The 18011-nt window shown below is 48.9% G+C and overlaps 1 protein-coding gene across 6 annotated transcripts in view; it reads right to left on the bottom strand.

The window, feature by feature from the left end:
- Positions 1 to 18011, bottom strand: part of AMBRA1 (autophagy and beclin 1 regulator 1) — a 180858-nt gene that overhangs the window by 130356 nt on the left and 32491 nt on the right. For 4 of the 6 annotated variants that reach the window (XM_056801858.1, XM_056801859.1, XM_056801860.1 and 1 more), the window contains exons 2-7: positions 13360 to 13612; positions 12976 to 13034; positions 11564 to 11747; positions 9899 to 10071; positions 8767 to 8833; positions 6796 to 8273 (exon numbers count right to left, since the gene is read on the bottom strand). In XM_056801858.1, coding sequence (XP_056657836.1) covers positions 6796 to 8273; positions 8767 to 8833; positions 9899 to 10071; positions 11564 to 11747; positions 12976 to 13034; positions 13360 to 13494 — 2096 coding nt within the window. In that variant the 5' untranslated portion in view covers positions 13495 to 13612. The remainder of the gene's footprint in view (positions 1 to 6795; positions 8274 to 8766; positions 8834 to 9898; positions 10072 to 11563; positions 11748 to 12975; positions 13035 to 13359; positions 13613 to 18011) is intronic. The other 2 variants (XM_056801861.1, XM_056801862.1) reach the window with 1 other exon arrangement.

Below are 18011 nucleotides of genomic sequence, written 5' to 3'. Positions count from 1 at the left end.
ATTCTGATTTAGACTCAGGGCCTCTCTCTGACTCAACTCCTACCTTCCCTGCCTGGCCACAAATAAGCTCCAACCCTACAACGAAGCTGCTTTAGAAAAGCAGGAATTGCCAGGACTCCTCTCATTTCCTAACTAGAAGGCCCAGAGAAAACAAGCACCTCAACGTAATGAATTAACAAGAGACCTTGGGGGAATATCCCAGTTTTGAAGCTCTCCACTCCAACCTATACTGAAGTCAGGAAGCTTCACTATATCTCCTGTCATTTGTAGGAACTAACTGAAGGGTAAAAATGAAGAACATGAACTCCTCCTGGTGGCAGAAATTAGAGGAGATAATAAAGCCTTAAACCGCAGATGAGAAGGCCCCAGCTTCCCTAAAGCAAACAATCGTCTTCTACAGGAGAGGAGAAATGGAATGGAGTGTGGGCACATTCTATTCCTTTCCAAGGAAGGAAACAATAGGAAAACTAAATTCAGCTGGAACTTCAGAGTTTCTAGTAATGCTCACATCCCAAACATGGAGGAAAAGGGGAGTGCCCACGTGTCCAAATTCTAAGCTCACAACACAACAAGCAGATCACATATTTGGCCCAACACAACCTCCCCAAAAGGATGTACAAAACCAGCAGGAAACAGCCCTCAAACCTAGTCAGAATTCTATTACAGCCAAGTGTAAGATGTTTAGAAAGTGGTAAAGCACCAACTGGCAGAAACATTAAAGGCACTAAATGATGCCAAGCCAAATATCAGCAGTAGAAAGTTCTACGTGATGCCAGGAGACTCAAAAAATGTACTGAGCTTGGACTTTCCTCAGAGAACTGATGGCAAAGTTGGATGACCTGGTGCATGGAACTGACTACAGTTCCTGAACCAGCTGAACCACCACTTTGAAACAGGACTCAACACCAAATTTTAGGTGTCTCAAATTAAACAGATGGAAAGGAATATGGCAAAGAAAACAAATAAAAGGCTATGATACAAAAAAAAGTTTGAGTTTTCATATAATCATAGAATGTTAGTGCTAGAGAGGAATGCTCTCCAGAGAATTCACCACTACAGGTGAGTTGTTCAAAAATAATAACAACTAGCTAACATCTATACAGTGGTTTGCAAAAAACTTTATCAATGTTATCTTGGGTCAGCTAGGTAGCACAGCAGATAGTGTGCCAGGTCTGGGACCTAGGTTCAAATCTAGTCTCAGACACTACTCAATAGCTGTGTGACCCTGGGTAGGTCACTTAACCCCTATTGCCTAGCCCTTACCACTCTTCTGTCTTAGAATTGATACTAAGATAGAAGATAAAGGTTTTTTTTTTGGAAAAAATGTCCTCAGTAAGTAAAAGGCGAATACTATATAAATACCATCACTCTGGTTTTACAAATGAGGAAACTGAGTCTGAAAGCATTTAAGGAATTTGCTGTCAAGTCAAAGAGCTAGTGATTCTAAGCTAGGTCTTCTGATGCTGGGTCCAGGGCTCTTTCCATACACAGTCTCCCATCCATCACTGGCAGAAACTGGTCTTTTCCTTCCTAGATTGTCTCTTTCTCATGGTATGATGACATAACTGAGCCCTTGACAAAGCCATTTACTTCCCTTCCACCACTATTCTAACTTGGTACCAGGAAAATTCGGCTAATAAAGACAACACAGTCAGGCAAATAGTAAAGCTAAGGTTTCTAGAGGCTCAAGACTAATCCATTCCCCAAAGAAATCTACCAGGCAATTCAGAGCTCCACTGGGGAACCTTTGGGTTCCCCCCTTGGGGCACTCGTGTTTCCCAAGGGATCTGTCCCTGCTTACCATTCTCCCCTCCTAGCCTTCCTCTGCACAAGATTAAGAGAAAACTCCTCGGGGAACAGGCAGTTTTCTACTCATGGTTAATCGTCATGGAAGTGAACTTCACAAGGGGCTAGAGGAAAAAGGAACATTTTAACAAAGAGCACCCTCAGAATCAACACCTTTCCCAGGGATAATCACTAAGCTGACTGCTGGGAGTAAGGAAATTCACTCAGTCCCCAAATAAGAACCTACTGGTCACAATTCTACTTGGAGAGAATTATGAATAAGCCCTAGGCAGCTCCAATTTCTTAGAACTTATCAATCAATGAACGAGTGTTAAGTGTCAACTCTGTAGCAGACAATGGGCTAGGTACCCAAGATACAAATGCAAAGAACAAATCATCTCTAATTTGTAACAAGAGCAGCATTTACATCATTACATCATTCTTCAAGGCTAGTAAAGCATTTTACAAATATTATCTCATTGGAGATTCACAACAACCCTGGAAGGTATTACTATGATCCCCATTTTACAGATGAAGAAATTGAGGCTTTGAGAGGTTATGTGACTTGCCCAGGCCACACAGCCTGTGCCTAAATGTTTAAGGCAGGCTTTAAACTCAGGTCTTCCTGACTTCCAGATCATTAATTTAGTTACTAGAACACCTGACTAGTCTAGGAGCTTAAGAGTCTAAAAAGGGAGGCAATCAATCTCTCTGTCTCTGTCTGTCTCTCTCTCTCATACATACACACAGAAAATGAATAAAAAGAAATATAAATTAAAGTCTAGGCAGCTTAAAGAGGAGGGCATGTGGAAAGGCTTTTTGTTGAAAGTGATAGAAGACCGACTCTGTGAGGCAGAGGGGAGGGCAAAGTAATCCATATTTTATCCTAGAAGCAATAGAGAACCACTAAAGGGAAGAGAGGGAGAGGGAGAGGGAGAGGGAGAGAGGAAAAGAGGGAGAGAGGGAGAGAGAGAGAGAGAGAGAGAGAGAGAGAGAGAGAGAGAGAGAGAGAGAGAGAGAGAGAGAGAGAGAGAGAGAGAGAAACAGAGAGAGAGAGAGAGAGAGACAGAGAGAGAGACAGAGAGAGAGAGACAGAGAGAGACAGAGAGAGAGAGAGAGACAGAGAGAGAGAGAGAGACAGAGACAGAGAGACAGAGACAGAGAGAGAGAGAGACAGAGAGAGAGACAGAGAGAGAGAGAGACAGAGACAGAGACAGAGAGAGAGACAGAGAGAGAGAGACAGAGAGAGAGACAGAGAGAGAGAGAGAGAGAGAGAGAGAGAGAGAGAGAGAGAGAGAGAGAGAGAGAAACAGAGAGAGAGAGAGAGAGAGACAGAGAGAGAGACAGAGAGAGAGAGACAGAGAGAGACAGAGAGAGAGAGAGAGACAGAGAGAGAGAGAGAGACAGAGACAGAGAGACAGAGAGAGACAGAGAGAGACAGAGAGAGAGAGAGACAGAGAGAGAGACAGAGAGAGAGAGACAGAGACAGAGACAGAGAGAGAGACAGAGACAGAGAGACAGAGAGAGAGACAGAGAGAGAGAGAGAGAGAGAGAGAGAGAGAGAGAGAGAGAGAGAGAGAGAGAGAGAGAGAGAGAGAGAGAGAGAGGTGGCCATACGGGAGATGGGTAGACACAGGGAGAGATGAAGTCACGAAGACCAACCAGAAGCCTAATGCCTAACCTGGGCCAGAGATGGGAAGGAAGACTGGAACTGAGGAAGCAGACCGTCTGGGCAGAAATGGCAAGATGTGGCAAATGCGTAGGGAGGGAGGTAAGGGGGTAAGGCAAAAATGACAAACATGGGAGGCTGGAGGGAAGGCTGGTGCCTTCGGCAGTGACGGGGAAGTTGGGAAGAGGAATGGTCTCCAGGGGAAAGAGGAAGAGTCCAACTTTAGATGCCTTCAGTCTGAGAAGTCTCCAGATCATCCAGTCGGAAATGTCCAATAGGCAAGTGATGGCATGAGAATGAAGTTCAAGGGAGAGATGAGGCTGAATATATTGATCAGGGAGGCAGCAATCAGCACAGAGAATTAAAACTGGAGGAACCGATGGGGTCCTAAGAGAGTGTAGAGAGAGGGGGGAGGGGACAGGAGAGATCCTGAGGGAAGATCCACAGTTAATGGGCCTGATGTGGACCCAACAAAGGAAATCCAGTCAACTGTTCTGCTTGCATAGTGGAGAACAGAAGGGAGGCACGTGAAAGGACCAGTTTCTGATGATTTTCTCTTTCCTCTACTTTAGAACTTCTAGAGCAGTTAACTTAAGGCTAAGGGGTCAGCAGACAAATTTCAGGGGGTCTGTGAACTTCAAACTGTTCATATTTTGTTTCTACAGCTATTTCTCTTGGACCCTTCCACAGACCTCTGCAGAGAGATTTTTCACGATGGGAATGTGCCTGGTAATGTGAGGAAGGCAGAGAGGAAGACAGGAGATGGGCCCCATGTCTAGGAGGGAGGGGGCAAGTACATGGTTCAGGGAGACATGGAGCCTGAGGACAGAGAAGCACGGGCAGGAGGAGGGCCTGGGGCAGCCGTCAGGAAGCCTGAGACAGGAGAGGGACCCAAAAGCAGAAATGTGGGGCTGAACACAGGACAAAGGTCTGCTCTCACAGTACATGACGTACCAAGCCAGGTTCCCAGTCAGGGATTGTGGAGTGGCAGTGGCAGTGGCAGCCTCTCCCTGAATCCATTCTTCTACTCATATTTAGAGACTAGTTTCAGTTTTGTTGGGGGGAGTCCAAAGAATGCAGGGCCATGGTACAAGAGTGGAGAGAGAGAGCACCATACTGTCCAGAGTAAAATGAAGGAAAAGGTTTTTTGGAATGCAGATTTTTTTTTTCAGAAATCTTGACCTAAAGTCAAATGTGTGTAATGTGAATTTATATAAAGGAAGAAGTGTGCACATTGCTAATTAGTTCTAGAGATTAGGGTGACACCTAGTGGAGGGAATCGCAATGTAGGGTGCTATTAGGAGGTGAACATTTTCTTTCAAGCCCGGCCTTGAGAGAAATCTGCCATGGCTCTGGAACCCCAAAGCTGCAAAGCCTAGGCAGAAACGGAGGGGCCACAGTTGAACAAAAGAAGATGAGCCTTGGAGGCAAAATTAGCTCTTCCTGCCCAGCTCAGATCTTTGCAGTCACCCCTCCCCTCCCCTCCCCGGCGGCGGCACAGGACTATTAATACTCTTATTTGCCAACACCACTAATTAGCTGGGCAGCACCCAGATCAGGAGGCTCCAGGGCCCTCCCCCACAAGCACTCTCACTCATTCCACTTCTCGTTTACTGGAGGGAGGCTCAACCAGGGCCCCCTTCCGTGCTGTCCTCTAGGAGGACCACGGACAGCAGCAGCAGCCCGGGAGTGGTCTGGCAGCTTATGGCCCAGATGTGTGTATCCTGGGGGCTCGCAGGCTCCCAACCCACCATAAAAGGGCCTTAGCCCTGGCACTGAGGTAACGCTCCTCCTCCCAACACACACCGAAGACTAGATGAACAGGCCCTTGCCTGAAGGGGTCTGGACGTGGGTTGGAAACTGTTCAATAAAAACTCCCGTGGGGCCATCTCGATGCCACGAAGGCAGGTGACTGGAGCTCCAACTGTCAAACTCCAGAGACCCAGCAGAGGTCCTGATTCCAGCCCCAACTGTGGCTTCCTCTTCCCTTAGTCAATGAAACCTCTCCCTCCCTGACAGGAATGCTGCTGGGTCCTGCTCGGGCCCTAACTTCTCTCCAAATACTAGGCTCTGACTAGACTTGTGCGGTCCTGCCAGAAGGGTCACTCCTCTCCTCTACCCCACCACCCCACCCTGTTGATTTACCACGGCTTCCTTTCCACCCCACCTCTTCCAAGCAGCCCTCCCTGATGACTCAAGCTCACAAGGCTTTTTCTCCAAAAGGCCACTGCCACCACCTGAACTGAACCTGCTGTGCCCTAACCATTTCACACGGTAAATGGGATTGCCCCAACAAGATGAGAATGCCGTGAGGGCAGGCCTCGACAATCTCCTGCGGGGAGGTCCTCGCCTCCAAACAGAGCAGCCCCCTCCTGACGGATCTGTCCCAGGTAGCTTTCCCAAACTTCAGCAGAACACAGAGTGCAGAGTAAGGTACTATCCGGGCCCCACAGGCATGTTCCGAGAGCCTGGTAATTAATTATCCCGGATCTGACCTTTACAGAAGTACAGAGGAAAATGCCGAATAAATGAAGAATAAATGAAGAGGCAGAGGGTGTGTGTGTGGGAGGAAGGAACTCCACCTACCTTTATTCTGTCATTGTGCTGCTGTCTGGGAAGACAGCCTGATTCTTCTCCCCACTAGAGGCCCCGCAGACCCTGCCCGCCTGCCCCCTACCCGAGGATCAGGCCACAACCAGGGAATTCTAGACTCCGGGTTCACTAAGGAAAAGCAAGGCGCAGAGGAAGGGCTTCCAGTCAGGAAGTCCGGCTGGGCCCCACCTGGGACACCCTGGCAGAGCCCTGGAGGCCTCCTGGGGAAGGGAGAGGTTTGGAAGGGCCCCTCAAAGGCTGGTTCTCAGCAGGGCTGGGCAGCACAAAGTCTCCCTCCCCATCTGAGGGCACGAGGTCTCTCAGAGGATGATGGAAGCCGAGCTCTCCTTCCTCCCGCTCCTCTGACTCTCGGCACAAGGTGAGAGCTTCCCGGCTCAGGGGAGCCAGCCTTGCCCACCGAGACCTTCCAGCAGGATGATCGTGTGACCTCACTAAGCCCCACACTCCATCGGATGAGGGGAGAGAGGGGGTCAGAAGGCCTCAGATTCCTCGGGGAAAGGGAAGCCCCTCTGACGAATGGTAGGAAAGGGAGGATTTCTAAAGAGGCAGAGCGGAGGCCACCAGAGTCGATCTCGGCTCCAGACCTGGGTCCGAGACTAACTAGGCTGTGTGACCCCTCAGGGAGGCCACTGAGTCTGGGCCTGGCCTGGCTTCCTTCTAGCTCCCATCCTAGCTAAAGACCTGGACCCCGAGAAGCAGCGTCTGCGGCCCTGGGAGAGGCGCCTTACCTCCTGAGCGAATCTTCCTCGGAACTCTCCTCAGGCATTTCCTGGTTTAAGGCCTCCTGTGATACATTCCCGGCTCGGCTGGCCGCCGGCTGGCTGTAAACTCTCTCCCAGTGGCCCGTCTCCTGGTTGAAGGCCACTCCCACAGTCCGCTCATCCTGCGCACCGGTGGAAGCGCTCAACTCCAGCCTGCTGGAGCCAGGGACTCGCCCGCCGTCAGCACCCTCGGAGGGGGGCAGCGGGCTGCCTCCGGCCGGCAGGCCCTCAAAGGCGCTGGGCACCGGCCAGGAGGAGGTGCTCTCGGGGGCGGCCGAGTAGGCAGGCGCGGTTCTCTCCCAGCGCAGGGTGTCGTTGTTAAAGGTCAGGAGGTTGTGGCAGGCACGGCAGCGGTTCAGGTGGCCCCGAGACAAGTTGGAATTGTTCTCGCTGCTGTGCGGTGTGGGCTGGTGGGAAGGGCCCGGCCTCTCGGGCTCGATGTTATTGTTGAGCAGCTCCTGGGCCTGCTGGGCCGGAGTGGGGTCTCCCCCCAGGCTGGGGTCCAGCTCCTGGAGCCGGTCATATTCCAGGAAGAAGCGTCTCAGGTCACACTGCAGCTCGTTGCGGATGCTGCCTGAGCTGCCGCCCTGGCCCGAGCCCCCCGGGTCTGCCTCGGCCGCCAGCCCGGACACCGAGAAGCCCCTGCCTTCGGTGGCAGAGGTGTACACGGACGCCTGCGAGCCGCCCTCCTGCTGCCTCAACACAGACAGTAAGCTCACGGAAGAGGCACTGGTCCTGGGGGGGGGCAGAGCTTCGGCCTCGGAGCGCGAGTCCATACTTAGCACCGTTCGGGTCCAGTCAGAGCCCGCCAGCCCCGAGGCCATTTCCCTTCCGCTCTGGTGGTACCTGGAAGGGTGGCTGGAGAGCGGGCCACCCAGAGAGCGCCGCGTGGGCCCCAGACTGAGGTTCCGGAGTGTGTTGCCCGCGGTCCCGCTCTGCACTGTGCTGAAGGCAGACGGGCGGTTCAGGAGGCCCTGGTCCTGCGGCGCTGGCGAGGCCTGCTCCAGGGCCTGGTAGGGCTCGGTCTGCACGGAAGAAAGGGAAGCGGTAGTAGCCCCAGCAGAAGTAGAGGGAGCGCCGTCCGGGCGTGGGAAGAGGGAAGAAGGAAGTGGCGCACGGGAGCAGCGGCTGCAGAGGCACGGCATCCCCAGGGGCTGGCAGCACTCGGCTGGGGGGGAGCCGGCCCGCTCGCGGAGCCTGGCGTAAGCAGTCCTGGTGCGCTCCGTGCTGGGCGGAGGCGGAGGGGGAGGCGGGGGCGAAGGGGTGGCAGAGTCTCGGACCGTGCTGTGCTCTCCCACCTGGATGCCGGAGGAGCGGGACGACAGCATGTGCAGGAAGTTGTGCAGAAGGGGCGTCCGGCGCACAGGCTGGGACTGCAGAAGAGCGCGCTGGCGGAAGTGGGACAGCTCTGGCCCATCCACGGGGATCTCTGGCTCATCGTCACTCTGTAACAGACCATGTGGGGGGAGCAGAGAGACAGGGGCAGGAGCGGGACTCAGTGGAGCTCCATTCCCTCAGGAGAAAACCCCCCAAACAGAGCAGAGCCCCTGATGTGGGGAGCTCAGGACCCTCAGAACCAAACAAGACCCTTTGGGCTAGAATTGAGCCTTAAGGAGCAGAGCAGGAAAAGCGGCTCAGTGTATGTGCTTCCACCTTGCTGACAGGGAAGAGGAACGAGGCTAACAGGCAGTCACAGCAGTGCGAGGCACCCCCAAACCCTGCCTTGTGCTGGCAATGGGGGGGGGGAGGGGGGGCTGCCATTCTAAATGAGAGGCAGGCCCAAACTCCCAGGGAAACCACAGCTCTCCCTTTAGAGACACAACCTGCTACTGCCCGGAGCTGGTCTGAAAGCAAGGAAGTATTCAGTAGCAAAGAAGAAGCAGCCCGAAGCAATGGAGAGCCGGGCATAAAGGCTTGGGAGAAATCGTGAATTGTTACCTGTTGGTTGGAGGGGTTAACGATTGCTGTGAGCAAGTAGTGTCCAAGGGGGTCAAACCTCACCAACCTGAAACCAGACAACAGACAGAAACAGAGACAGAATGGGAAGGAAGGGGGAAGACAGACACAGAGCAGAGAAAGGGGAAAGGGGGAGGAAGCAAGAGAAAGAAAGGAAGGGAGACAGAGAAAGAGGGAAGGAGGGGGGAGAGAGATGGGGTGACAGAGGGGAAGGGAGGCATGAGGGAAAGAGAGAAGTCGGTATTAATTCAAAACTTGGGAAATACTATAGTATACTCTACATCAAATATCACTGAAAAACTCAGGGGCCACATACCCAGGAATTTATTTAGCTAGACTTCCAAATCTTGGGACAGGCAGAAAAAGCTTCAGCTCTTCTTGTTCCCTCTCCCCACTTTCCTCAGAAATGGAGTTCCCATATCCCTGAAGAAGCTAACAGTCATTTCCCAGAGTGCACAGTCTGGCCATGAGGCAGCAGAACTCTCTTATACTCCCATCGATGGGGATCCGTCCACCCTGCAGCTACCCCTGCTGGAAGCGTGAGTCATGATGGCATTGAACAGCCCCAGCCACAAACATAATGACTTTGACCAGGAAGTGAGTCTGGGTCCAGCGGCAACACAAGACTGTAGGAGACAAGATTTCTCTACTCTGAATCCAGGTTCAAGGTGGCCTCGTGTGTTAAGTTTGGGGCAAGAAGAAAGCTGTGCCCTACGTGGCAGAGTTACATGCTTAACTTCTCTAAAATTCCTGTCTTACAAAGATCTCTAAGCACAGGCAGAAAGTAAAAAAGAAATTCTTCCCTCCATGAAACGTCTGAACATACTGTATGTCTCCTGAAAGACTGCTTCTGCCCTCAAACCTCCTCGGCTGGGGGGTCTGCTGAATATCCCCAGGGTCCAAAGGCACCCGAGATAAGGCACTGTGGGGAGACCCGCAGGAGAGAAATCCTATCTTCCCGGCAAAGCTGCCTTTCTGCACCACCTTTGGAAGTGGGAGCACTGACCACAATCAGCCAGACCCGGAAAAGTAGAAAGGGTGCGGACACAAAATTTCCTCCTCTATTCCAGGCCTGTGCCACAGGGGCTCCCCTCCGACAGTCCAAGCCACTCACCGGACCCTCTCCATCTCACTGGCCGTCTTCACCACCGCGAAAGGCTCCCGCCGGCTCCAGTCCCAGAAGTGGATCTCGTGAGCTGTGGCGATGAGCAGGAGCTGAGCCGTGGGGTGGAAAGCCAGGGAGGCAATGGCATTGTTGCTATCTGTGAACCAGCTTTCACTGCCACCCTATGGATCATGATCAGGTTAGACGATCAGCTCATGGCAGGCAGAGACACAAACACCTGTTTCAGAGGCGTTCCATTTGATATTATTCCCTGTATGCTGGGCCTTTTTTAAACAGGACCCATGAAATGGATCAGCAGCAACAGGCCCTGACCATGCGATAGTCCTTCAGTGGTCAGTCCTGTTGGGCTGCTTATGTCCGAGTCTTCCACAATGAATGGGCAAGGACCACACCCAGTTCTCCAGGGAGGCACCTGCTCTTGAGGCCTATAAAAATGTAAAACCTCTTGTGCCCTGGCCTGCCAGAGTATGAGGTGCACCAGTCACCAGCGACAAGGACAGCACAATCCTCCACACAAACCAGGCCAAAGGACAGGCCTCTCAGAACCCTGGGAGACACTCAGGGCTGCCCAGGATTGACCCAAAGCACAGCTAGCAGAAACAAGGTTTAGGAGCCAGGCTTCCCCTCCACAGATCAAGTAATAGATCAGACCTGATGACTGGCCAATCTCATTAATCAGGAGTCGTCCTGAAGCATCAGGTAAGACTAAACAGGGCTCCAAAGACAGGGAAAGGCGGAAAAATCCCACAGTGGTGAAGTCAAAGCAAAACCAACGAGGTGTTTCGCTGCTACAAACCCAAGAAATTGCTCTTATTCTCAGAGAGAAATCTTAAGTTATAAAAGGAAGTTATAAAACTCTTTCTATGTCTGAACCATTAATCCCACTCCTAGATTTATAGTCAAAAGAGATTATTAAGGGGAAGAAAGGATGTCTGTATCAAAATGCTCAGAATGGGCACCATCTGTAAAAGCCAAAGCCTGGAAAACAAAACTCTCACCCAGTCATCAAGGAATGACCAATGGGAAGAATCGGAAGACTTCCCTGAAGTAATGCCAAGTGTAGAAAGAAGACTTACAATAACAACAAATACCCTGACTACCACCACAGAAAGGAAGACAATATTAAGTAGACACAAAATTTAGGTTAAACACCATGGATAATGCCAATCCTGCCTGCTTAAAGTTCTAGCAGAGGGTCTCTTCCCTTTTAAGGATGGCATGTGCTGCCGACTGTCACTTTTTGGGAGTCTTGCTAAAATTCTAAGGGCACCTGTGTTCTTATTATCACTTGTTTGTCTATGTTTGCCTGCTATATTGAAAAACAATTTATCAGGGCAGTTAGGTGACTCAGTGGATAGAGAGCCAAGCTTAGAGATGGGAGGTCCTGGGTTCCAATTTGACCTCAGACACTTCCTAGCTGTGTGACCCTGGGCAAGTCACTTAACCCCCCACTGCGTAGCCCTTCACACTCTTCTGCCATAGAAATGGTACTTAGTATCAATTCTAAGACAGAAGGTAAGGGTTTAAAAAAAAAAGAAAAACAATTTATCAACTTTTTAAAAAGAAAACCTAGTGTCTAGAAGTAAAGAGGTTTGGTAGAGGTATCTAGCAATTGGCTTTCCCAAGGTCAGAGCAGCCAAAGGAAGTACTCACATGTAAATCCCAAATTCTAACCTCCCCATCGAGGCAGCCAGAAGCAATGAGGCCTGGGATGGTGGGGTGAAAAGTCACACACCATGGCGTACGTCGATGCCCAACCAGAGAATGAACACATTTGCCAGTCTTCACCTCCGTAATGTAGATGTTGTGGTTCACATGGGTGGAGGCCATGAGAGTCCTACAAGAGAGAAGGAATGAGGAGCCAGGCAGGGGAGGATGCAGTGAAAGACTTTTTGGGATGAGCACCCATCCTGCAGAATAGAGTACGCCTGGGGCTCCCAGTACCTCGCTTCCTCATCAGTGTCCTGGACATGGAATGTCAGCAGGCCCAGGCCTTTCCAAAGCAGATTGGACCACATCACTTTTGTATTCGATAAACTCCAGGGGCCCCCATGACCTCTCAGATCAAACAGAAACTCCATCGCCTGGCCCCTACTTCCTGCCCAGGCTCCTGACACTGCCCTCCCCTCCATGTTCTCTGCCATCCAACAACACTGGCCTCCTGGCTGTTTCTCAAATGTGATCCTTCATTTCCCAACTTCAAAGTGTGTCCTCATTCCTGGAACTCTCTCCCTCCTTATCTTGGCCTCCCAGAGAGCCTGACTCCTTGAAAGGTTCATCCAAAGACAAGAAGCCTTCCCTCTGGAATCCCCTTTAGAGTCTAGGTCCTGCCCTCACTAGACTGCAGGGCTCTTTGAGAGGGGGCCCTGCAATAGAGATCGAATGCCATTCTTGATGCTCTCCACAATAACTCACATTTCTATAGCCCTACTAGGGGCTAAGAACATTACAAGCTGCCTTCCTTTCTCTTGTCAGCTTGGATGCCATCTCTAACGCCTTTTCGGACACCCCCAGAGCCTCTAAGCATCTGGTATTTAGTCTGTTGAGGTTTTGTCTTTCCTCCTCTGAGTGTTATTCTCTACCCCCCCCACACACACACACACACACCTTGGGTGCTATAAGCATTTCATTTCTGTCTTTGGATCCCCAGGACTTAGCATGGCCTAGTATACAGTAGGTGCTTACTTATTACTCATTGAATTGAGATGCTTTCTGACTGTTCCCCCTTATCCCCAGGACCACTTTTGGAGATGAAAGGTTTTGGTTTTTTCCAGAAGAGGAAACCCATTGAAATCCATCCAGAAGCACTGCGCTTCCTCTCCATCAATGGCACCCCCTGAACTGTTTCTAAGACACTCCATAGCCCCTTTGTGGCCTCTCCTTTCCATCTCTGCTAGAGGGCAAGGGAACTCTCCCTGTGGCACTGCCAAGGGACTGGCCTGCGTGCTGCCACTAGGAAAAGGACGGGGCCGGAAGGCAGGATTCAGGTGAGCCTGAGCAAAGCCCAGGGTACCGGCCCACCACTGACGGTAGGAAAGGTAAGGCTGTAGAAGGGAGCAGAGTACCTGTCTGGGCTGAAGGCCAGTAAGAAGGTGGAACGTGGACTGTCAGGAAGTTCAACTTTCTGGAGGAAAAACAAGACAAGACAGCGATAAGACATTCTCCCTGGACCCATCCAGAAACAATCATTAATGACCCTGCTTCCAAAGCCACGTTGGCCTTCACTGTCCGAGGCTCAAACCATTAGAAAGCAATGCTCAAGCTAGAGACTGAGGGAAATAGCACTACAATCAGGTCCACACTTTAAGCAGTGCCCTGGGATGGTTGCTTCTCCTGAACTTTCTCCTCCGACAATCCAAGCTCCATCTGTCTCCACCCTTGCCTGACCCAGTGCAGGGGCCTATCCAGGAACCCTGCTTTCCCAGTCCCTATGTCAAAAGGTTTCTTGCCTTTCCTTCCCACTTCATCCACCGAGTTTTATCCTCCACCAGCTCCTGCAGAAGCCGCTGAGCCCCCAAGGCCCGTGTGCCTCTTTCTCGACCCCAGAGTATCCGGACAGCATTCTTCTCGGGGACAACCTTCATGGCTCTTAGGCACCACTACCACCCAGGCACAGAGGATGGGGGAGCAAGCACTGGCTCCAGGTTTGGAAGCAGCTAAAATGAGGCCATCTAGGTCCTTGAAAGTTATCCTCATGGAAATCTAGATAAACAAAAATGGCATTAAAAGATAGTTCCATAGCTGAAGAAACTTCCTACTGCAAATTCACTTCTGTTTAAAGGAGGAATGAAAATAGAGGGAAGAGAAAGGAAGGGAAATTTCTTCTCCAGTTGATGTTTTGAGTGTTATTATCCTAAAATAAGATTACCCCATTCCCAACTCTTTCTCAGTCAATTCACCCTCATAACTTTTCTTCTTGCTATAAGGTCTAGGCCTCAATAATGGATTTTGACATTAGCATCAGCAACAACCAAAAAAAAAAAAACCCATAGTACCTTACCAAGCAAAGAAGCATTTACATTTTAAAATTTATTTTTATTCTAAACTTAAAACACCAAAGGAACATTTTCACATACAAAGTAGGTTGTAGATGGCTTGCGTCTCCTTTTAAACATTTCATAAATTTCACATGTAACTTTTAGTGGTGTTCTGCTTATTCTGGGGTTTTCTGGTCTTCCCTCTGAACTCTTTTATGCATTTTAAATTCATTAATGACCATCCTTTTTTTTGTCTGAAAATACTACAACAATGCCTACACACACACACACACACACACACACACACACACACACACAGAAAGAAGAAAAACAAGCCCAAAGGAGACTTTCTGATTTACCAGGCCCTCAAATCCTGCAACTATCATTTTGTCTATATACATTTTGTCTTATGTTGTCTTTTAAAATACAAACCAAAAAAAAACTCTATTAACCATGAAATCCCAGGCAAAAGGCAGTGGGTAAGATAGAATGGTTGGCCAGGAAGCCTAGCCCTGAGTTCAAGTCCTGCCTCTGGCACAGAGAGTTTCTATGACACTCCAGGAAACTCTCCAAGACTTGAAGTTGCCCAAAAGTGTGGCTCTGCACTGGCAGAATGCATTTTCCTTCCTGAGAGTTCCTTATACTCAAAATAATCAATAAGCATGTATTCAGACCCTCTGAGGTATGTGCCAAATCCTGGGAATGAAAACAATGAACAAAACAACCCTGTTGGCAAGGAACACACTCTCATGCAAGAGACAACAAGGGCATCTCTAAGGAGCTACAGAATAAATAAAAGGTGAATAAATAGAAGTAATGCCAGGAAATTAAACACAACGTTGTCTGGGAGGGTGAGAATCAGGAAAGTTGTTGAGAAGAAGGTGGTACTTCAATTACATCTTGAAGGAAGAGAGGGATTCCATGGGGAGGGAGGGGGAAGAGGGGGGGGATATGCCAGAAACAGGAGAAGAGTGAAATGTCCATTTTGGATGGATCCAAGTATGCAGGAGGGAGTCATGTCCCATGAGACTACAGAGAGGGTGGCATCTGGTTTGGAAGGTTTTAAAATCTAAACAGAAGAACTGATAGGATCCCAGAGGCCTAAGGGAGCCAGTGGAGTGATCTTAGAAGGAGAATGCCAGAGTCTGGTGTGTGATTAAGAAAAATGGATTTGACAGCAACACGAAGAGAGGTCTAAACCAGAGGCCCAGGCCTGATCCTTCTGTGGCAGGCACTAATGAGATAACACTAAAAAGGGACATGGCTTCTTCCCCTCAAAGAGCTTATTGTTTCCTGAGGAGCGATGGCACAAAGAGAAGTAGAATCCAAAGTAGAATGGGTCAGAGGCACGGGAGAGGTCCAGGCAAACTACTCTCAGAAATTGAGGAGAGATCGCTGTGCCTTAGGGGAATCAGGGAAGGCTTCATGACCCCAAAAGCAAGAGGAAAAGAACCCATATGTACTGCAGCAAAGAGGTGAAAACTAAGAGGGGGGAACAGAAACTGGGAGAACAACTGAACAAACTATATTATATAAATGTAATTGTGCCAGAAGAAATAACGAGAGGCAGTTAAGTGGCTCAGTAGATGGAGAGCTAGGCCTACAGGAGGACTTGGGTTCAAATTTGATCTCGGACGCTTCCTAGCTGTGTGACCTTGGGCAAGTCACTTAGCCTCCATTGCCTAGTCCTTACCACTCTTCGGCCTTGGAACCAATACACAGTATAAATGCTAAAACACAAGATAAGTATTTAAAATAAAGAAAGGAAAGGGATGGTTTCTGAGAAGCCTAAGAAGACTTGTATAAAATGATATAGAAGAAATAAACAGAATCAAGTGAAAAGCTTATCCAAGTACACCACCACAACTCTGAAAGAGAAATCCTCTGAGGAATGGAGTGACTTAGCATGACGGCCTGACAGAAAGAAGGAAATATGGGTGGCCTGGGGAAACAGCAGTCCTAGGTCAGGCGTGAGTCAGACTATAAAACCTTTCCTGAGATAGGAGGGTCCATGAGAAAGTCTTCTAGTGCCCCTCTTCAATGGCAAGAGAGAGAGATGATCAAATGGTGCAGACTAGAGAAAATGCCATCACAGAGGGAGGAGGAACACCAGGAAAAAGTTTCACCATTATATGACACTAGGGAGGGAAACCAAGTGAGAAAGCCATTCCAATGAATCCCTCCCTTTACAACCTCTTAAATTTCAACCAAGAAATAGATCAAGATTACAAAAAAAGCAAAATCTCCAATTAAAATGTCAACGAAATTACTCTTAGCATTGCCCTTGACTTCCAAAACAAACCAAAGGAAGAACTCTAAGTACATGCTTTTATGGGTACATGCTTCTGTGTAACTGTCACTGGGAAGAATACGGTAGGAAATAAACTACAAACACAGGGATTACTGCTGGGTGGGGATGTAGACCACCCTGCGAATGGTGACCATGAATTTGTGTTGGACTCAGTCAGCATGTTTCTCCTCTCAGAATGCAATTCCAGGAACCTGAGAACAAGGACTCTTTCATTTAGGTCTTTGCATCCCTAGTGCCTGGGTCAGTGTCTGTCCCAAAGTAGATATTTAATGGGGGGGGTAGGAATGGGACAGCAGCACTACTTGGTATTTTAGGGACAGGTAAGTGATGCGGTGGATAGAAGACCCGGAGTCAAGAAGACCTAAATTCAAATCGGATCTCAAATTCTATTAGCTGTGTGACTCTGGACATGTCATTTAACCTGTCTCAAGTTTCCTTATCTGTAAAATGGAGATAGTAGAACCTACCTCTCAGGGTTGTTGTGAGGAATAAATAAGATTATAATTGCAAAGCCCTTAACACAGTGCCTGGCACATAGTAAGTGCTCTATAAATATTAGCTATTGTTGTTATATGCTTATTTGATTGACATATTCTGAATTGTGAATGCATTTGTCCTACTGCAAATGCCTGGATTCAGACTGACTAGCTGAAAACTAAGAAAATCTTACGCAAGTTCCCTAAGATGATAATAAGAAGGAACAGAGAGCATAATCCGGGAATCTTCTTGTTAAGCACACAGGATATAACACCTAGGCTTGTGTCACCAGGGGGCAGATGCTCCAGAAGGACTGGGAATGAACCTGAGGCAAAGTTCTCCTCTGTGACCCAGATAATGTGGGTGCATATACCAAAAAACATGGTGCAAGAAGGGAGGGGAAGAGAATATAATCTTGCTCAACCAGCCCTACAATTTTTAAAACTTGTGAAAATGGGATTAACTCTCCCCTGCCCACTTTTAGATTTAATCACCAGAAGCTAATATACCCCACTTACACTTGAGTGGGGGAGGTCTGTGACCCACATGTGCAATAGTGGGTGATGAATCAGAATCGACTAACTTCCCCCTGCACAGTCCTAAGCAAAACTATAGACTATAATTTGTCCACATAAAAAGTAGAGGAAGGCACAGGAAGTGATGCAAAGAAGTGTCTTTAAAAGGAGTTACAACTTCCTGTGAGGGAGTTCTTCATTCTTTGGAGTTCTAAATTTGAGTTGGAGACTGGTGAAGAATCTCCTTACTGGACCTGAGACCTTGGACTTGGTGAGATTGTTCTTAAATCTCTCCCTTAGAACTACCACTGGGTGAGTGAAAGGCCGACTCCTTTCCTGGATTTTCTGAAGGGACTAGCCTCAGGAGAGGCCTCCCCTCTTGAGAGAGGCTTCATGACTGAAGCTCTTGCTTTATTTATCCCCAGGTCCTCAGCTCAAGGCTGAGACCCCTCTGGCGAAGGACTAATTAGCCCTGGCTGGGTTGAGCCAAGGGCCAGAGCAAAATACTTAGTGTGTTATGTTAGAGATCTTACCCTATCCTCTCTCTGATTTTCTTACTTTCACGCTTTCTATATTTTATAAATAAATTGTTAAAAAAAAAAACATATGGAATTGATTAAATTCCTGGAGACCATACTCTTAAATAATTTAGTCCAACCCTTTAATTTTAAACCCCTTACACATTTCTCCCCCTTACAAACTGTAAGTGTTAAAAAAAAATTATTCAGCAGTAAAGAGTCTACCAATTCTTAGAAAAAGGGCATACAACTAGAAAAGTAACACATTAAAACATCCAATTAAACACCAAAATAGAAATCATA

This window comes from Monodelphis domestica, chromosome 6, assembly GCF_027887165.1.
Source record: "Monodelphis domestica isolate mMonDom1 chromosome 6, mMonDom1.pri, whole genome shotgun sequence".
Taxonomy (NCBI): Eukaryota; Metazoa; Chordata; class Mammalia; order Didelphimorphia; family Didelphidae; genus Monodelphis; species Monodelphis domestica.
Note: the sequence above shows the minus strand (reverse complement) of the source record. Positions and strands in the feature narration are given on the sequence as shown.